General features: G+C 44.8%; 1 protein-coding gene across 1 annotated transcript in view; it reads left to right on the top strand.

Moving 5' to 3' along the window:
• The window catches only part of ST8SIA2 (ST8 alpha-N-acetyl-neuraminide alpha-2,8-sialyltransferase 2), an 81137-nt gene that overhangs the window by 48570 nt on the left and 15578 nt on the right, over positions 1 to 16989 (top strand). Inside the window, exon 5 of the mRNA XM_054450926.2 lies at positions 2598 to 2891. Coding sequence (XP_054306901.1) covers positions 2598 to 2891 — 294 coding nt within the window. The remainder of the gene's footprint in view (positions 1 to 2597; positions 2892 to 16989) is intronic.

Raw genomic sequence — 16989 nt, forward strand, 5'->3', positions numbered from 1 at the left:
CTACTGTTGGACAAAAGAGAGCCTAGATCAGATTGAACCCCTTCCTAACGCCTCCTTCTCACCTAAATGAAGCAATTCACATCTGGTGGGGAAGGAAGACATCTAGACAGTCCACTTAGGGCAGAGCTCCCCTAACCCAGCATCCTCACTGAGGCACAGTCATTGGAAAAGCTTGGACTTCACAGCCCATCCCTGCCTCCCTCTTCCTGTGCCTCTGCAGGTAAGGTATGGAGCCCTTACTGTGAGCCAAGTCCTATACTGAATGAGGGCTGGGGCCTGCCTGCAAGGAGCTCACAGCCCCTGTTCCCATTACCCACAGCATCTTCCAGGAGGTGGCATCCCAGACAGGCCAACATTGCAGTTGGGAGTATATTTCCTGCTTCACCCCTCGTGAGACGCCAGGGTCAGGTGCCACATCCCCTTCATTCTCCTTGCCTCTCTCACAGCCCCTCCTGCCCCATGATTGATCCCAATCCATCCGAACTGCATGGAGTCCACTTGGCCCTGCTCTCAGGACCCGGAGCTTGGCCTAGAATTGGCCCCAGACCCTCAGGAAGGCCTTGGAAGCCTGGCTAAGCCGGGTTTCAAGGCAATAGGAGTAACTGAGACCTGGGCAGCCCCACACTGGCTGATGTGCTGCAGTGACACCTCAGTCTCTGAGGCCTGTGGCAAGGGCTCCTGAAGGTGAATTGACCCAGAGCAATCCTATCCCCTTGCAAGGTTTAGCCACAGTCAAAAATAGCAAGGCCTAAGGGCAGGGATGGGAAGAGGCGATATTTTAGGGGGTTCAGTCTGAAATCACAAACAGGCTCTTTGAGTCGAATATACCTGATCTTGACTCCTGGTGGTTCCCTTCTAGCTCTGGGCCTTTGAGCAAATTGATCCTCACACACTGGGCCTCCATTTCCTCCTTTGTAACAGGAGAGTGATTAAAACTAGGTCACAATAAAATGAGCTGACCTATGTTAAAGGACCAGTCAGTGCCTGGCACACACCAGAGACTCAAAAAAATGTTAGTTTTCTTTCTGATTAACCCACTTTTTCTCCCCAGTTGTTGAAAAAGGAAAGTCCTTGCTTAAAGGAAGGATAAATGGTGTGTTCCTGGATTTCTTCATTTGATAATGACCTGCGATCCCTTGTTCTCATGTCTCCAGCCTCTATTTTTACACTCTTAACTGGATTTCTCAGACTTATTTTCACTGGTCAAAGGGCTTTTCCACCATTAAATCTTCTGTTCCAGACAGCAGCCAGACCTCCCCTGCAGTGCCGTCTGCTGCCATCCCAGTCCCAGGCACAGGCAGGAAACCCAGGTGTGCACACCCAGACCGGGTCTCCCACAAGGAAGTCGTCAGGTTAAATAGCAGAGGCTGCTCACCCAGGCAGCCTGACTTGTCAGCATGAGTTTGCAGTGACCTCTTAGTTTGCCCTCCAGTACCCAACTCCATCCCCTCCAACCCATACCGCAACTTCATCTCATTGCTTTCTAATTGTGGCCAAAAATTCTAAACCGTCCATGTCATTCTCCTGCTCCAGAACCCTCAGTGGCTCCCTACTGCCCTCAGAACCAAGTCCCTGGCACACAGGTCCTTTGATATCTCACTCTGCTTGCCTCCCCAAGCCCATCTCCTCTACACAATATGCTCCAGTCAGACCAAATCACTTGCCTTTCCCTAAACACCCATGCTGTTTGCCACCTCTCTGCCCTTCGATGCCTTTCTTGTGCCTACAGTGCTATAGCATGGTATTCCTAAACTGCTTGGCTATAACACTACCTGAAGAGGAAGAGCTCGTGAAAAATAGGTATCAATGCTTAGGCTCACCTGCTGAATCAGAATCTCCAGGTGAGGAACCGGGGAATCTGTATTTTTAACGAGTGCCTGGGGTGATTCTTCTGACTTGGCAAACTGGAGAAGCACTCTTTTCATGTACCTTGTCCACTAATAGACTTCTGCTTAGTGGTCACCACCTCAGGGAAGTCCACCTGACACTCCTCCTTCCCATAAGAATGATGACAACAGTTAGCATTTATCAAGCTCTTATTATATCCAGTAGTGTTCTAAGTACTGGGCATGTAGCAATTCTTTTAATCCTTGGGAGGGATGCTGTTGTTGTGATCTCTATCACATCTGAAGTAATGGAAGGTCTCAGGAAGCACGGGGAGGTTGAGCAAGTTTCCCGGAATCACACAGGTAGAAAGTGTCAAAATGAGTTTAGACCCTGGGAGTCTGCCTTCAGATCCCTCACCCTGTCACCTAATGGGCCAGGTCACTCTTGGCAAAAGCATCATCATCTTGTGGGCTGAGGACTGGCTTACTTGCTTCTTTCCTCCTCTCCTAGATCCTGAACTCCAGAAGACAGGCATTTACATCCACAGGGTCTAGCAAAGTTCTAGGTAAATGATATGAGCTCAGTAAACGTTTGTGGCAGAAAAAGGAGGAGAAAGGATGATGGGAGGGGCCTGTGAGTATGGAGAGATGTCCTGGGTCTTTGTTTGGGGATGAGAAAGAAGCAAGGAGAGGCAAAGGATGGGATCAAGTTAAATAGAAGAAGGGGTCTCAGCTTTCCCAAAAGGATCATGTTGCCTTTTTCACCGGCAGGTGCAACCTGGCCCCTGTACAGGAGTACGCCCGGGATGTGGGGCTCAAGACAGACCTGGTAACCATGAACCCCTCGGTCATCCAGCGGGCCTTTGAGGACTTGGTCAACGCCACGTGGCGGGAGAAGCTGCTGCAGCGGCTGCACAGCCTCAATGGCAGCATCCTGTGGATCCCAGCCTTCATGGCCCGGGGCGGCAAGGAGCGTGTTGAGTGGGTCAACGAGCTTATCCTGAAGCACCACGTCAACGTGCGCACTGCATACCCCTCGCTGCGCCTGCTGCACGCCGTTCGCGGGTGAGCGGCCTCCCTACAGGCCAATAGGACCATCACTAAGTGTGGGAGATTCTTGGTAGGCAGTATCCCTTTCCCAGGTGCATTTCCATCCCAGCTCCACCACTCACTTGCTGGATGGCCTCAGCAAGTCACCTGGCCTTTCTGAGCCTCCATTCCTTGAGAGATGAGGGGTTTTGGCAAGTGGGTTTCATCTGGCATGCCAATTTTGACCAATGGGTAGTGCCTGCCTAGAGAGCTGAGTTGAGAATGATCCTGGGGGGGTGGGGCTGTCTTGAGGCTCAGTGGGAACAGATGCCATGAACATGGGAGGAGAGATGGCGGCTGGCACGTCACATACCATCCCAGGTGTGTGATTTTCAAGAAAATCAGGATCAGATGCACTTGACTTCAAGTAATTCACCTTAATCTCTTTAAACTTTAGTTGCCTCTTCAGTGAAATATGAGTGGGAATGGTAACATTGGAGGATGTGAAGACTAAATGAGATAATGTATGTGAAATGCCTAGTAACATTTCGGTAGAAACACTTAATGTTATCATCAATCATCGCCATCTTTATGTCTCAGTGCAATATTCTTTAACTCTGCAGAGCACATCTTATTGATTGGGCTGAGATCTTCAAAGGAGCATCTCTTAGGATATGTTTTTGTCCACAAGGTCTTCTCTCTAAGATGGAGGGGAACTCTACCTAGGCAATATGAAAGAGAGAGGGAGAGTGAAAGCAATGGAATCCACTCTCTTTAAGAAGAGTTTTGATGTAACTAATTAGGTAAGGATTTTCCTGGTTAGGCCTGGATCTCTAATTCCAGGAAAGAGATTCCAAGAATTAAGGAAAACAAACAGGAAATGTTGAGGAGGGTCTGAACTATTCCTATCAAGAAGTCCATGTCAACCTGGATGGCATTCTTAAACAGCCCCAGCCAAACAAGTAGTAGTTCCCAATCTCCTCTTTGTTTCCTGCCATTCATGTGACCTGGCATAGATCTCCCTGGCACTTGGATCAGTAAATTGGCTAGGAATTTACTAGTGCCCATGATAGCAACCACAAGAAAAATAGTTTAATATTAATCATTCATTCACTCTCTTCCAGTTATCTATTGCAGTAAAAATCATCTCATAACTTAGTAGCTTAAAAAAAGAACAACATCCATTTTATATTGTTTACAATTTCTGTTGGCTAAGAATCTGAGAAGGGCTCACCTGGATGGTTCTTAGGTCAGGTGCAGTCAGACTGGCTGGAAGTAAAACAGTGGGGGGCTGAAGCAGCTGGGATTGACCATGCATCTCTCTCTATGTTATATTAGGGTTTCTCCGAATGATCTCTCTGTATGGGCTAGATTGGGCTTCCTCACAGCATGGTAGCCTTAGAGTGGTCAGACATGTACATGGTGGCCCAGGCTCTAGTGCAAGTGGCCCAGAGACCATGGCAGAAGCTGCATCACATTTTAAGACCACATAGTGTCACTTCTATTATCATCTACTAGCCATCTAGTCATTAAATTAGCTTAGAATCAAGGGGAGTAGACATAGACCCTGCCTCTCATTGGGAAAGTGCCAATTTGTGGATATGTTTTAAAACTTACACACATTCATTCCGCATATATTTATTGAGTGCTTACTATGTGTCAGGCTCTGTTCTAGACACTAAGATACAGTAGTGAATAAAATAAAGATCTCAGATCTCATTAACAATTAAGTTTTCTTATAGGGAAAGATAAATTACAGGGAAACAAATAAATAAGATACTTTTAAATATTGCTATCAGGAAACTCTTCTCTGGAAAGAAGTTGGTTTGAGCTAAGTCTCAAGTGACGAAACAGCACCAGCCATGTGCAGATCTGGGGTAGGAATCTTCCAGGTGGAGGGAACCTTAAGTTCAAAGGCCTTGAGGTGGGAGGGTGTGTTCAAGGTTCAACCAAGAGACAAATGTGGTTGAAACAGAGTGAGCAAGGAGAAAGAGGAAGGAGATGATGTCGGTGAGAGAGGCAGGGACTAGAATGCACATATGTTTGTGGGCACAGTAAAGAGTTTGGGTTTGATTCTAAGTTTGTGGGGCAGCGAAGGAGTTGAGGGAGAAGATCTGAGTTGTGTCTTTAAAAGATCCCTCCAGCAAGAATGAAAGCTGGAATATTTGTTGGGAAGCTGCTGCAATAGCTCTGGCAGGAAATAATGATGGCTTAGACTAGGATTATGGCATGGGATATCTAAGAGTTGGTCAGATTTGCTATAAAATTTTGAGGTAAAGGCAGCAGGATTTGCTGGTGGATTCTATTTAAGCACCATAATGGGAGGAGAGAAAGAGAAAAATCCAAGATGACTCTTAGAATTAGAGTTTGAGCAAACAAGACCAAGCAAACAAGCTCAATATGGCGGTGCCATAGTCTGTGATAGAAGAGCTTAGAGAAGCCCGTTCATGTTTGGGGGCATTGTGGAACATTGTGGAAGGGAGTTCTTTCTTGAGCATATGCAGTGAGAGATGCCTGTTATAAATGTATATCCTACCATACCCCCAACCTCCCAGCTTGGGGTCAGGCCCTATACCCAACTGCCCATCCAACCACATGGCAGATTACCAGGTACGTGAGAGAGCCCAGTGTACAGACTCCCCACTGACTGAGGGGCATCAGGATGCTCCTCACTGGGGACTTAGCATAACTCAGTGTGAGCCTGGAAAGCCTTCTGAGCCACCCACAAAGGATTCTTGTCCTCATGAAGGTGACTGTGGTCACCCAAGCCTGTGACCAACACTGGCCTCATTACGATGAGTATCAGCAGGGAAAACCCATTGCCCCCAGAAAGCCCTAGAGAGACATTCGATAAGGAACAGCCACATGTGTGTCTGATGGAGCCAGAATGATCCCCATATGGACACGGGGCTCAATGGGGCTACATACTTTATCCTGGAGGTTGGCCTGTCAGGACCATGTTTTCACTTCATCCCTGTCAGAGTAGGTCTGCAGTGGCAACCCTCACCTCATGGACTGTTTAAATATTAAATATTATTCCTTCCTAGAAGGAGGAAACTCTTGAGGTGGTTCTGGAGTCCTTGGGGATAAGAGGAGAAACACTGCCCTTTGTTAAGGAGAGAAAAAGTCCCTTGAATGGGGAATGGGCAACCACCTGGAAGAAACTGATGCAGCCAGAGCTATTTCCAGCTATAATTGACTCACTTTCATCTGTCAAAATAGCATTAAGCACCAGTAATAAGCCCTTTAAACAAACAGGCTGTTCATCCTGAGACTGCAACATCTTCAGTTGCAGGACCTCCCAAGAGGAAATACTGCAGGAGGTTAGCCTCTGCTTTTAGCAGGGGGAGAAGAATGGATTTCTGCCAAAGATCCTCTCCCTCCGTGGGGGCCATTGGAACTTGTAGGGTGCTAGGTCTAATAGGACACCAGTGAAAAGGTAGGGAGCATGTGTCATTAGCCCTTGCCTTGGTGGGACCTTACCTGGTGTTCACTGCAAGTGGAGGAATGGGCTGGGGAGGGATGTAGTACAAAGTCACACAAGAAAAGACCAAGGGATTGTAGAGAGGAAGGCTGAGGAGGAATCTGGCCAAGAGGCACTGTGGCCTAGCATCAAAACCATGGGCTTTGGCAGTAACGACACCTCCAAAGGGTCCAGACCCTAGCTCCGTGACTGGCTTGGTTGTATCACCTGCCTTCCCCCAGAGCCCCGCAGAGGACACATGTAATCAATCAATCATGCCTACTGTGATTGTGGCAGCTGCCACCTGCCACTTGGAGAGGTACAATGTGGGAAAGACCTAAGACTTGTCCAATGGACTCAAGAGTTCCAGGGGCTGGAGCCACAAGGAGGAAAGTGCAATAGGCTGAATTTAAGACAGGACTCTGTAGCAGTCAGAGCAGTGGACTAAGTTAAACCAGTCACTTATGAGTTCTTCACCTTGAAGTCCCAATAATGGACTGCAGTTTGCAAAATAATCTTGTTTCCTTATGTTAAGATGGGTTGCCCAGTAAATCCCCTGTTTATAGGGTTTGTGGAGGGGTGTGAATAAACTTTTATTGTGATAAAATATACATAATATAAAATTTACCATTTTAATGTTTTTTTTTCTTTTTCAACTTTTATTTTAGATTCAGGGGGTACCTCTGCAAGTTTGTTACCTGGGTATATTGCATGATGCTGAGGTTTGTGATACAAATGATCCCACCACCCAGGTAGTAAGCTCAGTACCCAACAGTTTTTCAACCCTTTCCCCATTCCCTTCTTCTCCACTGTCTACCGTTGCCATCTTTATGTCCATGAATACCCAATGTTTAGCTCTCACTTATAAGTGAGAACATGTGGCATTTGGTTTTCTATTCCTGTGTTAATTCACTTAGGATTATGGCCTCTAGTTATTAGATCATTGGGGACGGTTACAGTCCCACCAACAGTGTAAAAGTGTTCCTATTTCTCCACATCCTCACCAGCACCTGTTATTTCCTGACTTTTTAATGATCGCCATTCTAACTGGTGTGAGATGGTATCTCATTGTGGTTTTGATTTGTATTTCTCTGATAGCCAGTGATGGTGAGCATTTTTTCATGTGTTTTTTGGCTGCATAAATGTCTTCTTTTGAGAAGTGTCTGTTCATGTCCTTTGCCCACTTTTTGATGGGGTTGTTTTTTTTTTTTCTTGTAAATTTGTTTGAGTTTACTGTAGATTCTGGATATTAGCCCTTTGTCAGAAGAGTAGGTTGCAAAAATTTTCTCCCATTTTGTATGTTGCCTGTTCACTCTGATGGTAGTTTCTTTTGCTGTGCAGAAGCTCTTTAGTTTAATTAGATCCCATTTGTCAATTTTGGCTTTTGTTGCCATTGCTTTTGGTGTTTTAGACATGAAGTCCTTGCCCATGCCTATGTCCTGAATGGTAATGCCTAGGTTTTCTTCTAGGGTTTTTATGGTTTTAGGTCTAACGTTTAAGTCTTTAATCCATCTTGAATTAATTTTTGTATAAGGTGTAAGGAAGGGATCCAGTTTCAGCTTTCTACATATGGCTAGCCAGTTTTCCCAGCACCATTTATTAAATAGGGAATCCTTTCCCCATTGCTTGTTTTTCTCAGGTTTGTCAAAGATCAGATAGTTGCAGATATGCGGCGTTACTTCTGAGGGCTCTGTTCTGTTCCATTGATCTATATCTCTGTTTTGGTACCAGTACCATGCTGTTTTGGTTGCTGTAGCCTTGTAGTATAGTTTGAAGTCAGGTAGCGTGATGCCTCCAGCTTTGTTCTTTTGGCTTAGGATTGACTTGGCAATGCAGGCTCTTTTTTGGTGCCATCTGAACTTTAAAGTAGTTTTTTCCAATTCTGTGAAGAAAGTCATTGGTAGCTTTTATTTCACTGAGCGGTGATTTGTAGTTCTCCTTGAAGAGGTCCTTCACGTCCCTTGTAAGTTGGATTCCTAGGTATTTTATTCTCTTTGAAGCAATTGTGAATGGGAGTTCACTCATGATTTGGCTGTCTGTTTGTCTGTTATTGGTGTATAACAATGCTTGTGATTTTTGTACATTGATTTTGTATCCTGAGACTTCGCTGAAGTTGCTTATCAGCTTAAGGAGATTTTGGGCAGAGACAATGGGGTTTTCTAGATATACAATCATGTCATCTGCAAACAGGGACAATTTGACTTCCTCTTTTCCTAAGTGAATACCCTTTATTTCTTTCTGCCTAATTGCCCTGGCCAGAACTTCCAACACTATGTTGAATAGGAGTGGTGAGAGAGGGCATCCCTGTCTTGTGCCAGTTTTCAAAGGGAATGCTTCCAGTTTTTGCCCATTCAGTATGATATTGGCTGTGGGTTTGTCACAGATAGCTCTTATTATTTTGAGATACGTCCCCTCAATACCTAATTTATTGAGAGTTTTTAGCATGAAGGGTTGTTGAATTTTGTCAAAGGCCTTTTCTGCATCTATTGAGATAATCATGTGGTTTTTGTCTTTGGTTCTGTTTATATGCTGGATTACATTTATTGATTTGCATATATTGAACCAGCCTTGCATCCCAGGATGAAGCCCACTTGATCGTGGTGGATAAGCTTTTTGATGTGCTGCTGGATTCAGTTTGCCAGCATTTTATTGAGGATTTTTGCATCAATGTTCATCAAGGATATTGGTCTAAAATTCTCTTTTTTGGTTATGTCTCTGCCCAGCTTTTGTATCAGGATGATGCTGGCCTCATAAAATGAGTTAGGGAGGATTCCCTCTTTTTCTATTGATTGGAATAGTTTCAGAAGGAATGGTACCAGTTCCTCCTTGTACCTCTGGTAGAATTCGGCTGTGAATCCATCTGGTCCTGGACTCTTTTTAGTTGGTAAGCTATTGATTATTGCCACAATTTCAGAGCCTGTTATTGGTCTATTCAGAGATTCAACTTCTTCCTGGTTTAGTCTTGGGAGGGTGTATGTGTCGAGGAATTTATTCATTTCTTCTAGATTTTCTAGTTTATTTGCATAGAGGTGTTTGTAGTATTCTCTGATGGTAGTTTGTATTTCTGTGGGATCGGTGGTGATATCCCCTTTATCATTTTTTATTGCATCTATTTGATTCTTCTCTCTTCTTTATTAGTCTTGCTAGCGGTCTATCAATTTTGTTGATCCTTTCAAAAAACCAGCTCCTGGATTCATTAATTTTTTGAAGGGTTTTTTGTGTCTCTATTTCCTTCAGTTCTGCTCTCATTTTAGTTATTTCTTGCCTTCTGCTAGCTTTGAATGTGTTTGCTCTTGCTTTTCTAGTTCTTTTAATTGTGATGTTAGGGTGTCAATTTTGGATCCTTCCTGCTTTCTCTTGTGGGCATTTAGTGCTATAAATTTCCCTCTACACACTGCTTTGAATGTGTTCCAGAGATTCTGGTATGTTGTGTCTTTGTTCTCGTTGGTTTCAAAGAACATCTTTATTTCTGCCTTCATTTCGTTATGTACCCAGTAGTCATTCAGGAGCAGGTTGTTCAGTTTCCATGTAGTTGAGTGGTTTTGAGTGAATTTCTTAATCCTGAGTTCTAGTTTAATTGCACAGTGGTCTGAGAGACAGTTTGTTATAATGTCTGATCTTTTACATTTGCTGAGGAGAGCTTTACTTCCAACTATGTGGTCAATTTTGGAATAGGTGTGGTGTGGTGCTGAAAAAAATGTATATTCTGTTGATTTGGGGTGGAGAGTTCTGTAGATGTCTATTAGGTCCACTTAGTGCAGAGCTGAGTTCAATTCCTGGGTATCCTTGTTAACTTTCTGTCTCGTTGATCTGTCTAATGTTGACAGTGGGGTGTTAAAGTCTCCCATTATTATTGTGTGGGAGTCTAAGTCTCTTTGTAGGTCACTCAGGACTTGCTTTATGAATCTGAGTGCTCCCGTATTGGGTGCATATATATTTAGGATAGTTAGCTCTTCTTGTTGAATTGATCCCTTTACCATTATGTAATGGCCTTCTTTGTCTCTTTTGATCTTTGTTAGTTTAAAGTCTGTTTTATCAGAGACTAGGATTGCAACTCCTGCCTTTTTTTGTTTTCCATTTGCTTGGTAGATCTTCCTCCATCCTTTTATTTTGAGCCTATGTGTGTCTCTGCACATGAGATGGGTTTCCTGAATACAGCACACTGATGGGTCTTGACTCTTTATCCAATTTGCCAGTCTGTGTCTTTTAATTGGAGCATTTAGTCCATTTACATTTAAAGATAATGTTGTTATGTGTGAATTTGATCCTGTCATTATGATGTTAGCCGGTTATTTTGCTCGTTAGTTGATGCGGTTTCTTCCCAGCCTTGATGGTCTTTACAATTTGGCATGATTTTGCAGTGGCTGGTACCGGTTGTTCCTTTCCATGTTTAGTGCTTCCTTCAGGAGCTCTTTTAGGGCAGGCCTGGTGGTGACAAAATCTCTCAGCATTTGCTTGTCTGTAAAGGATTTTATTTCTCCTTCACTTATGAAGCTTAATTTGGCTGGATATGAAATTCTGGGTTTAAAATTCTTTTCTTTAAGAATGTTGAATATTGGCCCCCACTCTCTTCTGGCTTGTAGAGTTTCTGCCTAGAGATCCGCTGTTAGGCTGATGGGCTTCCCTTTGTGGGTAACCCGACCTTTCTCTCTGGCTGCCCTTAACATTTTTTCCTTCATTTCAACTTTGGTGAATCTGACAATTATGTGTCTTGGAGTTGCTCTTCTCGAGGAGTATCTTTGTGGCATTCTCTGTATTTCCTGAATCTGAATGTTGGCCTGCCTTGCTAGATTGGGGAAGTTCTCCTGGATAATATCCTGCAGAGTGTTTTCCAACTTGGTTCCATTCTCCCCGTCACTTTCAGGTACACCAATCAGACATAGATTTGGTCTTTTCACATAGTCCCATATTTCTTGGAGGCTTTGTTCATTTCTTTTTATTCTTTTTTCTCTAAATTTCCCTTCTCACTTCATTTCGTTCGTTTCATCTTCCATCACTGATACCCTTTCTTCCAGTTGATTGCATCGGCTCCTGAGGCTTCTTCATTCTTCACATAGTTCTCAAGCCTTGGCTTTCAGCTCCATCAGCTCCTTTAAGCACTTCTCTGTATTGGTTATTCTAGTTATACATTCATCTAAATTTTTTTCAAAGTTTTCAACTTCTTTGCCTTTGGTTTGAATTTCCTCCTGTAGCTCAGAGTAGTTTGATCGTCTGAAGCCTTCTTCTCTCAACTCGTCAAAGTCATTCTCATCCAGCTTTGTTCCACTGCTGGTGAGGAGCTGCGTTCCTTTGGAGGAGGAGAGGTGCTCTGCTTTTTAGAGTTTCCAGTTTTTCTGCTCTGTTTTTTCCCCATCTTTGTGGTTTTATCTACTTTTGGTCTTTGATGATGGTGATGTACAGATGGGTTTTTGGTGTGGATGTCCTTTCTGTTTGTTAGTTTTCCTTCTAACAGACAGGACCCTCAGCTGCAGGTCTGTTGGAGTTTGCTAGAGGTCCACTCCAGACCCTGTTTGCCTGGGTACCAGCAGTGGTGGCTGCAGAACAGCGGATTTTCATGAACCGCGAATGCTGCTGTCTGATCGTTCCTCTGGAAGTTTTGTCTCAGAGGAGTACCTGGCCGTGTGAGGTGTCAGTCTGCCCCTACTGGGGGGTGCCTCCCAGTTAGGCTGCTCAGGGGTCAGGGGTCAGGCACCCACTTGAGGAGGCAGTCTGCCCGTTCTCAGATCTCCAGCTGTGTGCTGGGAGAACCACTGCTCTCTTCAAAGCTGTCAGACAGGGACATTTAAGTCTGCAGAGGTTACTGCTGTCTTTTTGTTTGTCTGTGCCCTGCCCCCAGAGGTGGAGCCTACAGAGGCAGGCAGGCCTCCTTGAGCTGTGGTGGGCTCCACCCATTTGGAGCTTCCCACTTGCTTTGTTTACCTAAGCAAGCCTGGGCAATGGTGGGCAGCTCTCCCCCAGCCTCGCTGCCGCCTTGCAGTTTTTGATCTCAGACTGCTTCTCAGACTGCTGTGCTAGCAATCAGCGACACTCTGTGGGCGTAGGACCCTCTGAGCCAGGTGTGGGATATAATCTCCTGGTGCACCGTTTTTTAAGCCCATCGGAAAAGCGCAGTATTAGGGTGGGAGTGGCCCGATTTTCCAGGTGCCATCTGTCACCCCTTTCTTTGACTAGGAAAGGGAACTCCCTGACCCCTTGTGCTTCCCGAGTGAGGCAATGCCTCACCCTGCTTCAGCTCGTGCACGGTGCGCTGCACCCACCGTCCTGCACCCACTGTCTGGCACTCCCTAGTGAGATGAACCCGGTACCTCAGAAGGAAATGCAGAAATCACCCGTCTTCTGCCTCGCTCACGCTGGGAGCTGTAGACCAGAGCTGTTCCTATTCAGCCATCTTGGCTCTTAACCTACCTTTTGCCGATTTTTTAATGGGGTTGTCTTTTGCTTGTTGAGTTGTTTAAGTTCCCTATAGATTCTGGATATTAGACCTTTGTCAGATGCATAGTTTGTGAATATTTTCTCCCATTCTGTAGGTTGTCTGCATTTTAAGCATTGTTAATTGTACATTTCACTTAGAAGAAATTCACTCTTAGAAGAAAACTTAGGAGAAGTTTTTCATCACCTTGTGTTTGGCAATGGTCTTTTAAGTATGACACCAAAAGTACAGGCAATGAAAGAAAAAAATAGATAAATTGGACTACCTAGAAATGTAAAACATTTGTGCATCAAAGGACAATCTATCAAGACAACTCATATAATTAGAGAAAAGATTTACAAATACTATACGTGATAAGTGATTAACATCCAGGATATGTGAAGAACTCTTACAGCTCAACAACAAAAAACCCAAATAACTCTATTCGAAAATGGGCAAAAGACTTGGAATAGACATTTCTCCAAAGAAAATATGCAAATGGCCAATAAGTACATGACAAGATGCTCCGCTGATCATGAGGGAAATACAAATTAAATACATGAATGTATTAGTCTGTTTTCACACTGCTAAAAAGAAATAGCTGAGACTGGGTAATTTATAAAGAAAAGAGGTTTAATTGGCTCACAGTTCTGCAGGCTCTCCAGGAATCATAGTGGCTTTGGCTTCTGGGGAGACCTTAGGAAGCTTCCAGTTCTGACAGAAGGCAAAGGGAGAGTGAGGCGTCTCATGTGGCAGGAACAAGAGAGAGAGGGAGGTGCTGCACACTTTTAAACAACCAGATCTTATGAGAACTCACTCATTATCATGAGGACAGTATCCACTGGATGGTGCTAACCCATTCACAAGAAACTGTCTCTGATGATCTAATCACCTCCCAGCAGGTCCCACCTCCAATATTAAGGGTTACAAAATTTGACATGAGAATTGGTGGGGACACAGATCCAAACCACATCAATGAGATATCACTTCATACCCTCTAGCATGGCTATTAGTAAACACACATACACACACACAGAAAATAACAAGTGTTGGTGAGGATGTGAAGAAATAGGAACCCTTCTGCTTTGCTGGCGGGAATTTCAAATGAGAATTCACTTTTAGGGCAGTGACCGAGGTCAGTATAGTCATTTCACATCTGGACGTAAGTCAGCTACCTTGACAAAGCATTTCATGGGCAACTTAGACTTGACGGACAGTTTAGGGAATTGAAGGGGACAGACGTTAACTTGTTACCTTCATTTTGTTACCTTCATTTTGCAAAAGAGGAACTTAATGCTCGGACAAGTTAGGTCATTTGTATGAGGCCACCCAGCATCTAAATGGCACAACAAGGAACTGAACTGCATTCTCTCGCTCTAATGTGGTACCCCAGGTGCAGCAGAAATTTGCGCTCATTTAGTACTGGGCTAGGGACAGGGATGGCAATGAGCTGAGTGGGCCAGGAGCTGCCACACTGGAGAAGAGGTGTTAGAAGACCACAGCAGGTAGCAACGCATCAAGGCTACACGTGCACACTGCAGTTGTTCAGAGCCTGGGGCAGCACCTTATCAGGGAGAACAAGCTGAAAGGTCAGAGCTCCTCAGCATCCCATCAAACACCAGCCAGCACCCGGGTATGACACAGTCGTGCTGAAATCCCAGTTGAGGCTGTCCATGCCACTTGCCCTTGAATGTGCCTTTGGTTTTGCTCTTCTCAATTTGCTTGGCTGCCCCTTCACAACAAAGGCATTTTTCAGAAGGAAAGCAGACATCCTTGGGTGGTGACTCAGAAAGGCTCAGAAATGCAGTCACATGTTCTGCATGCCGCTCTCGGTGGCTTGCCACAGGACATGTAGGAAAACAGCTGAGGGGCACATACTACCATAGTGAACGCTTACATGCCGCACGCCATGCTAAGCATTATCTCATGTCATGAGAGGACTACTGCCGTTATCCCCATTTTAAAGATAGGAAAACTGAGCCTCAAGGAGTAACTTGCACAAGGTCCCACGGCTGGCTAGGGACAGATCCAGGTCTCCTCCCTGCTCCTGATCACCATCCATTTGCCCCTATTACACATAACTAGGAAATAGTGATGGCACCCTAGAGAATCATGTCAGGAAGGCCAAAGCCAGGATGGGTTTGAGTTTATGAAAATATTAAGAAAAACAGAAAAGTCTTTTTACATTTCAAGTAAGAACCAAAGGGTTAGGAGCAGATGGCATAGGGGCTACGAAGGGCAAATGTATTATGAACTCCTCAACTCCTATATCCGTCTTTTCAGCAAAGATGCGTCTTTCACTCGGATAGGGGAACGGGGACTTTGGGTTCTTTACTGACAGTCCCACTTTACTGCTCTAAAGCAGTGGTTCTTAACATTCATGGTCCCCAGACCAGCAGCATCAGCATCACTGGGAACTTGTTAGAGATGCAGATTCTCAGGCTCACCCCAGACCTGGTGAATCAGAAACTCTAGGAGTGGGGCCCGACAATCTGTGTTTCAACAGTGCTCCAAGTAATTTGGATGCACAGCATAGGTTTGAGAACCACTGCTATCCACAAAGTCAAAACCAATGAACCTCCCAGGGGCAAACTTGCAGTCAGACCACTGAGCAGCAGGCCACGATCTTCTCCAAATCATGCAGAATTAGAGAAGGGAATCAGGGACAGGCAATCTCTGTCCCAATTTTCTAAACATGAGGAAAGGATGGACAACGGTGAGCTTAATGTCAACACCAAGCCAGAGTTTCAAATAGGTTAACAATCCCATGGCTGATGAATGCTTAAAGATGGAGAAGTAAAACTGGAAGATACCTGGCACACTGTTCTGATGTTCCTTTGTGAGGCAGGCAGCAGACAGGTAGACCAGGGATCAGTATAGTCATTTCACACGTGGACATAAGTCAGCTACCTTGACAAAGCATTTCATGAGCAACTTGAACTTGACGGACAGCTTAGGGAATCGAAGGGAAGAAATGTTAACTTCTCAGAACAACCTGATAAGATAGATATTGTTTTCCTCTCCTTTCTACTCATAAGGAAACTAAGGCTCAGAAATGCAAAGTAAATTGCCCAACTGGAATTTACAGAACATCAACATATGAGTTTGGGGGAAAGGGGAAATTCAACCCATAACAGCTGGGTTAGATGGCCTCCCTTCCCACACTGAGATTCTCTCATTCAACACATCTGAGTCTCTGCCCCCACCGTGTACTTATGAAATTTCTGCCTATCTGAGGCAGTGAGCAGGGAAAGGGGAGCATGTTTCTGAAACCCAAGCAGAAGGCCTGCCCTTCTGTAAATTGCAGATGAGAGGAAGGAAGCTGGGATTCAAATCCACATATATAGGCATCAGTGATCTCCACTATCTCCAATGTGGCGTCCTTGTATCCTTGACGGATAGTTTAACCACTATCTGCTGACCATTGACACCCAAAGGATGCTAATTAGATCAATGTGGACCACAGAGAGACCTCTCTGAACCAGCCGCGGGGCTTGGTCTCTGTCCCCATTTTTACCAATAACTTAAATGACAGCATCAGTGGTCTGCTTAGCACATTCACTGGTGATGTGACTTTTGGGGGATTCTCCGTATTTGGGGTCTCAGAATTAGAACCAAATCAATCAAAGAGGAAAAAATTTGACATGGACAAATGCAAGATTCTGTACTTAGGTTCAAAACATGTGTACAAGTATAGAGAGATGAACAGCACCAACCGTCAGCGGGTGTGTGGTTGCTCAAAAGGATAACATGGTCTTGGGTCACAGCAATGAATGGATAGCATCTCTGAGAGCCAGGGAGGTTGGTGATGGCCTTGCTTTTCTCTGCCTGGCCGGATCCCACTTAGAGAATCACATTTTTCTTTAGGTGCCAGGCCAGAGAGGGGCCACAGTGGCAGAGAAATTTGGAAGCTGAGAGGTTTTGAGAGAGAAGGCTCCAAGGAACAAGAGAGTTTTATTTACTCAGCAAATACTCATTAGGCACCAATAGGCTCCAGGCCTGTGCTGGGGGAATAAAAAAAGTCAATAGAACAAGGCTCCTGCCCTCCAGTGGCTCATAGATTTGGTCTGTGAGGCTCCAGGTGTAGAACTAGGGTTGGGGGAGGAAGCCAGATTCCATCCAGCCATTGGGAAGAATATTCCAACAAATAAGATCATCTGAAATGGGCTTGGCTGCCTCTTAGGAGGTGGTGAATTCAGCATCTTTGGAGATGTTCAGGCAGCAGCGAACCCCCCATTACTGGGATGGTGGAGAGGAAATCC

This window comes from Pongo pygmaeus, chromosome 16 (assembly GCF_028885625.2).
Source record: "Pongo pygmaeus isolate AG05252 chromosome 16, NHGRI_mPonPyg2-v2.0_pri, whole genome shotgun sequence".
Lineage (NCBI taxonomy): Eukaryota > Metazoa > Chordata > Mammalia > Primates > Hominidae > Pongo > Pongo pygmaeus.